Here is a 7,291-nt window from a genome sequence, read left to right as displayed (position 1 = left end):
TTTTTTTTTGAGACAGGGTTTCTCTATGTAGCCCTGGATGTCCTGGAACTCACTCTGGAGACCAGGCTGGCCTTGAACTGAGAAATCCGCCTGCCTGTGCCTCCCGAGTGCTGGGATTAAAGGCGTGCACCACCACACCCGAAGCTTGCTTTCTTATAGAACCCAAGGTTGCAGCCCAGGGATGGCACCACCCACAAGGGGCCCTCCCCCCTTTGATCACTAATTGAGAAAATGCCTTAAGGCTGGATCTCATGGAGGCATTTCCCCAATTGAAGCTCCTTTCTCTGTGATAACTTCAGCCTGTGTCAAGTTGACACACAAAACTAAGCCAATACAATTGACCCCTTGTCAACTTGACACACAAACATATCACTATTAAGCCTCAATCCTTTTCTTTCTTATTCATCCCCAAGATCTAAATAACTTTAAAAATCCCACAGTCTTTGCAAATTCTTACACATTAAAATTTCAATCCTTTTAATTATCCAATCTCTTTTAAAATCCAAAGTCTTTTTACAATTAAAAGTCTTTTAACTGTGGGCTCCACTAAAATACTTTCTTCCTTCAAGAGGGAAAAATATCAGGGCATAGTCACAATCAAAAGCAAAAATCAATCTCCAACCGTCCAATGTCTGTGATCCACTCATGACCTTCTGGGCTCCTTCAAGGGCTTGGGTCACCTCTCCAGTCCTGCCCTTTGTAGCACACACCTTGTCTTCTAATTTCCAACTGCCTGTACTCTACTGCTGCTGCTGTTCTTGATGGTCATCTCATGGTACTGGCATCTCCAAAACACTGCAACTAGGCTTCACCAATAGCCTCTCATAGGCTCTCTTCATGGTGCCAAGCCTCAGCTCCTTTGCATGACCCCTTCAGTCCTGAGCCATCTGTTGTAACTGAGGCTGCACATGGCGTTCACAGTGCCGAGCCTCAGCTGCTCTTCATGACCCCTTCATGCCTTCAAAACCAGTACCACCTGGGTGACTCTTACATATTACTAAGTCCTGCTGCAGCACGAGGTACAACCTTGGCTATCTCTGGAACACAGCTTCTTTGTGTTCTCAAAAACCACTTCCCAGAAGATTTCACCTCAGTGATGCTGGTTTCTTTTCTTCTTCTTTTCTTCTTCTTCTTCTTCTCTTTTCTTCTTCTTCTTCTTCTTCTTCTTCTTCTTCTTCTTCTTCTTCTTCTTCTTCTTCTTCTTCTTCTTTCTTCTTCTTCTTTCTTCTTCTTCTCTTCTTCTTCTTCTTTTCTTCTTCTTTTCTTCTTCTTCTTCTCCTCTTCTTCTCTTCTTCTTCTTCTTAATTTAATTTTATTTGTAATTCTTTTTTTACACTCTGTATTCCATTCCACCCCTCCCCTACCACCCTCCAACTGCTCCACATCCCACACCTCATCTCCACATGGATGCCCCCACCCTCCACCCCATCTGACCTCTAAACTCCCTGGGGCCTCCAGTCTCTTGAGAGTTAGGTGCATCATCTCTGAATGAACATAGACCTGGAAGTCCTCTACTGTATGTGTGTTGGGGGCCTCGTATCAGCTGGTGTATACTGTCTGTTTTGTGGTCCAGTTTTTGAAATATCTCAGGGGATCCAGATTAATTAAGACTCCTGGTTCTTCTATAGGATCACCCTTCTCAAATTCTTTCAGCCTTCCCTAATTCAACAACAGGGGTCAGCTGCTTCTGTCCATTGGTTGGGTGCAAATATCTACATCTGACTCTTTAAGCTGCTTGTTGGGTCTTTCGAAGGGCAGTCATGATAGGTCCCTTTTTGTGAGCACTCCATAGCATCAGTAATAGTGTCAGGCCATGGAACCTCCCTTTGACCTGGATCCCACTTTGGGCCTGTCACTGGACCTTCTTTTCCTCAGGCTCCTCTCCATTTCCATCCCTGTAATTCTTTCAAACAGAAACGATTCTTTCAGACAGAAACAGAGGTGTGATTGTGGAATGGCAACCCCATCCCTCACGTGATGCTCTTGTCTTCCTGCTGGAGGTGGGCTCTATAAGTTCCCTCTCCCTACTGTCAGGCATGTCATCTAAGGTCCCTTTCCTGTGAGTCCTGGGAGTTTCTCACCTCCCAGGTCTCTGGTGCACTGGGGGGGGGGGGCGCGAGGCCGGGGTTCCCTCACCCCCCTTCTATTTCCTGAGGTTGCCTGTTTACATTCTTTCTGCAGGCCCTCAGGGCTTCAGTCCTTTTCCCTCACCCAATACCAGATAAGGTTCCCCCATCCAGTTTCCCTCCCAAGTCCCTTCCTCCCTCCCCACTTAACATTGCTTTCTTCTCTCTCCCAAGTGGGACTGAGGCATCCTTACTTGGGCACTTCAGCTTGTTGAGCCTTTTGAATTTTTGAAATCTGTGGACTGTATCTTGTGTATTCTGTATTTTTTTTTCCTGGTCTCTTCTTAATCACTGCTAATTTCTTAGCTCCAGCTAACCAGCATCAATAGTCCCAGTAACACAAAGGTTTGTTTTAGTATTTCTGGTATCTTTTTAATCACAGCTGAATCTTCAGCCCCAGCTAACCAAAACCACAGAATCTTCACAATCAAAACATGGCCCTGATAAGAGTCTTTAATCTTCCCTCTGAAATTTCACAAGCCAGGCCTCCAGTGTCTCAACATTATCTTCCAAGCTCTTACAGAACATCACACAGAGCTCTTAACATTCTAATGGCTCTTCTAGCTCAGAATTCCAAAGTCTTTCAACAGTCCTCCCTAAAATATGGTCAGGTTGTCACAGGAATGCCCCACTATGCTGGTACCAGTTTGTCTTAGTCAGGGTTTCTACTTAGGGTTTCTATTCTTGCATAAACATCATGACCTAGAAGCAGGTTGGGGAGGAAAAGGTTTATTCAGCTTACAATTTCTACATTGCTGTTTATCACCAAAGGAAGCCAGTAGGAAACATCCCTCCATGGCCACTGCATCAGCTCCTGCTTCCTGACCTGCTTGAGTTCCAGTCCTGACTTCCTTTGGTGGTGAACAGCAATGTGGAAGTGTAAGCTGAATAAACCCTTCCCTCCCCAACTTGCTCCTTGGTCTTATGCAGGAATGGAACCCCTGACTAAGACAGTAGCTCACAACTGTCTGCAATCCCTACGTCAGATACCCTCACACTGACATACAAGCAGGCAAAACATCAATGCACATAAAATGAAATAAAATAAAAACACAAGGCACAAAAACATTTTTTTAATTTTAAAAAGTTAAAGCAGCTAGATATTTTATGCTAAGTGTTAAGTGATTATGTCATGGTTTCATTTCTGTTGCTGTGATAAAAAACATCCTGTGGCATGCAGCTTAAAGGAGTAATTTTACTTGGCTCACAATTCTGGGTCACAGGCCATCACTACGGGAACTCAAGGCAGCAGGAATTGTATGTATGTATGTATGTATGTATGTATGTATGTAATGTATGATCACGTTACATCCTCAGTCAAGAGCCAGGGCCTTGAATTAACACATGCATGCTTATGCTCAGCCTCCTTTCTCTACCAATAATACAGAATCTCTTAACCAGAGGATGGCGCCACCCACAGTGGGTACACTGAGCAAGGTGATTCCCCACAAACATGTCTACAGACCAATTTAATATAGACCAGTTCTTCACTGAGACTCCCTTCCCAGATGATTCTAGATCATGTCAATTTAATTTAGTTCAATTCAGTTTAATTGAAAGTTAAAATTAACTATCATAGACTGCTTGGATTCTGTTGAGCCACTCAAGAAAATTCATTGTATCCCAATAGGGCTTATGGGAATCGCACTTTATAGCCAGCCACAGTCTTCTGCTATGTAGACATACACACAGACAAAACACTCATCTACATAAACTGTAAATAAATATTTGTTAAAAATTAAACAACCCAGGCTTGTGGATAGTGTCTTTGTTAAGTAGGGCCCCAACATGCGACTTAGCTTCCCGCTTGCCTGACCTGACATTATCTTCTGGGAGAATATGTCTCCACTGAGGCTCTGCTTAGTTGGCATGTGGAGAAACGCGCCCACAGGTAGCTGGAGTCAAACTGACCAGAAGGATGTCAGGATGATGCAGTAGGGGAAGGTAAGTTTAAGCCTGAGTGTTTTTCTCTACAGTCATCAGTTTAGGGCTTAAAGTCTGATGTAAACAAGGCAAGAATAAGAGATAAAATAGTTCTGCTGGGCGTGGTGGCGCACGCCTTTAATCCCAGCACTCGGGAGGCAGAGGCAGGCGGATTTCTGAGTTCGAGGCCAGCCTGGTCTACAGAGTGAGTTCCAGGACAGCCAGGACTACAAAGAGGAACCCTGTCTCAAAAAAAACAAAACAAAACAAAAAAAACAAACAACAAAAAAAGATAAAATAGTTCTAAAGCGAGCAGATACCAGGTTTCTCAGCTCAAATGGAGCAGGAATGTTAGTCACAGAGCAGAATCGTCGTCAGTCATTGTGAAAACAGTAGTAAATGACAGGCATCAAGCAACACTTGTGAGGCCCGTGCCCTGCCCTCCTGTGGCTCTGTCATTTCCAATCCAAGCTTTCCAAGAACTTGGAGGGAGATTTGGGGATCCTGGCCAGGAAGCAGCTACTTTACTCACTGGCTAGAGCATCTCCAAGGCTAATGTGAGTGAACCTGGAAGGAGCAACCTAGTCATAGGCTCAGGAGGAGGAAAAGGTGAAAATCACTAACAGCCTGTGTAGCAGAGTATGTCCTGGAGGGGAGCATGAGGTGAGAAATCAGCAAGTATACATGGGCAGTTAAGATAGAAGGGGTACAAATCTGAGAAATGGGTCCCCGATGTCCTCTCTGGCAGATGAGTCAGGTCTGTTGCACTTCTTCCTTTAAGACCGTGTCCTCAGAAGGGACATCACCCCCTTCCAGTATGTTTGTCCTTGAGATGTTTCTGGTTGTCCAGCTCGGCGACCAGTGTTACTGGAATTTAGCTGGTGTAGAAGGCAAGGATGTTGTTGCCAAATGCCTTTCTGTGCAATAGAAAAGGACATCTGAGCCAGTGTCAGTGACAGGTTTGCCAGTGTTGCAAAGGAGAAAAAAGATCAGTGGAAAGTTCAGTGCTGTGATTTCCATTGCAGAGTAAGGAAAGGAGGACGGAGCACAATAGAGAATGTTTGCGTGGCTGGAGAGATGATGGCTTTACCATTAAGAATTCACAGTGTTCTTGCAAAGGACCCAAGTTCAGTTTCCAATGGGAGACTCACAACTGCCTGTAACTCCACTTCCAGGGGACTCAGTGCTCTCTCTGGGCTCCAGCGGGTACAGCATGAACATGCAGAACCACACACAAATACAGACATAAACACATAATGTAAATTTTTTAAACACTGTTTTATATAAGAACTGGCGTCATATCTTATCGGAATATAAAATGATAACACCTAAAGACAGTTTTCAATATTTTCAGGACAGAGCCCCCACATAAAGTCCAACCTGCTCTCGGGAAGCCTTCAGAGCCTGTGGCGGGCAGTCACTGGCCCACTTTTTGATTTCCAAGGAGACCCAGCTCAGCAAGGAGGAACCCTCATTTTAGGTCCAGGTGAGCATCAAGGGCAGGTTACTTTCCAGTCCCCCTATCCAAGTCTCAGAGCCACCCACTCGTCTTGCATCCTAGAACAGTGTGGAAATGGAAGTCTTGGGCTAATGAGGTGGCACGGCACACTTTGGTAAGAAGCATCCTCATCTTCAGAGGCTTCTGTGTATTGATGTTTGTGTTTGGTGAGGAGTCCCCATCACTCCTGAGGGACGGACGGCAGGGATTTGAGACACAGAAAGTAAGTTCTGAGTTGCTGACTGATACATGACTATTATGGTCTTTAAAAAGTGCAACAAGGGTCAAAGAGATGGCTCACTGTTTACATGCACTGGCTGCTTCTGTGGGGGACCGACGTTTAGTTCCCACACCTATATCAGGTGACTCACAACCACATGGAACTTTTGCTCCTGGGGATCTGACTGCCTCTTCTGGCCTCCTTGGGCACCCAGACTCATGTGTAAAAACCTCCCCCCTCACACACACAACCACACATAAAAATACACATAATTAAAAACAAAGTAAATCTTTGACAACACATATTCTAAAATTAGCATGGTCCCTGCACAAATTGATGGCATACAAATTCACAAAATATCCCATATTTTTCCTTGGGCGCTCAAAGAAATCTAGAAATTTCCCTTGAAGGAGATGGGGGATCCATATGTGCATAGCAATGCCAGTCTCAACAGAGCCATCTGGCCCAAAGGAATAGGAGTGCACAAGAGCAGATCCCTGTACATTTGTCCAGGAACCATAATGAGGGTGAGGATTCACCCAACAAGCTCTGCATGTTGATAACCAGTGTCTCTGTTACCACATTCAAAAATCTTCAAACAGAAAAACAAACAGACAAAAAAGCCAGGCAGTGGTGGCAGCTCACGCCTTTAATTCCCCACAGTTGGGAGGCAGGTAGATCTCTTGAGTTTGAGGCCTGCCAGGGATACAGCAAAAACTGAAAAGCAAAAATAATAATAATAAATGAGAAAATAAATCTACAGACAGTGTAGATGAGAATATGAAATAAGTTACAAACGTTCAATGGGGCCAGCTAGATAGCTTCCCAGGAAAGGACACTTGCTGCTCACACTTGGAAAGCTGACTCCCTTTTGTAAATGAAAAGAATCCTTATTTTTACTAACCAAACCAGGAGAAACACACAGTTCAAGCCATTGCCAGTGTGTACCCTTTCCGAAGTGAGAACTGTCACATACCACAGGCATCAACAACTTTATTGACTGTGTGTGTCTGAGCCAGAGATGTCTCTAGCTCCATCCTGGTCAGTGGTAAGCTGGCTGTCACCACATTCAAGTTCTGCATAGGCAGATTTTTCATCATTCTTCAGCCTCTTTGAAGTCATACCTGCTAGTGAACATACCTTCCAAGAATTACTAAATTAACACTTCTTTAAGTCCCAGACTGCTGGAAGGAGAGGGCTGACTGAGGGTTTTGGTTCTTTACAGCAGGCACAGCTCTTAGCCATCTCTCACAAATTTAGATCAGCTTAATTTAAAAGAAGCCCTTTGGGGCTGAAGTTGTTTATCAGTGGCAGGTGCATGCTTCCTGGGCTCAGCACCAATAAGTAAGTAAATAAATAAGCCCGTTTTATGAGTCGTATAATTTACCCAAATGCCGCTCATCTACTTGGAAGCTTGTTTTTGGTGCTGGGGATTGAGCCCACTGGGGCATAGCTGTGTGTACACACTACACACAGTTTAAAGTCCCCTTCCCTTCTTCCCTCCCCTCCCTTCTCCCTTCCCCT

At 44.6% G+C, this 7,291-nt stretch overlaps 1 protein-coding gene across 2 annotated transcripts in view; it reads left to right on the top strand.

The window, feature by feature from the left end:
• Prxl2c (peroxiredoxin like 2C) overlaps nucleotides 1–7,291 on the top strand; it is a 20,796-nt gene that overhangs the window by 9,691 nt on the left and 3,814 nt on the right. For both annotated transcript variants that reach the window (XM_029468611.1, XM_021180672.2), the window contains one exon: nucleotides 5,404–5,535. In XM_029468611.1, coding sequence (XP_029324471.1) covers nucleotides 5,404–5,535 — 132 coding nt within the window. The remainder of the gene's footprint in view (nucleotides 1–5,403; nucleotides 5,536–7,291) is intronic.

This window comes from Mus caroli, chromosome 13 (genome assembly GCF_900094665.2).
Source record: "Mus caroli chromosome 13, CAROLI_EIJ_v1.1, whole genome shotgun sequence".
Classification (NCBI taxonomy): Eukaryota; Metazoa; Chordata; class Mammalia; order Rodentia; family Muridae; genus Mus; species Mus caroli.
This window is presented reverse-complemented; position numbering and strand designations above follow the sequence as displayed.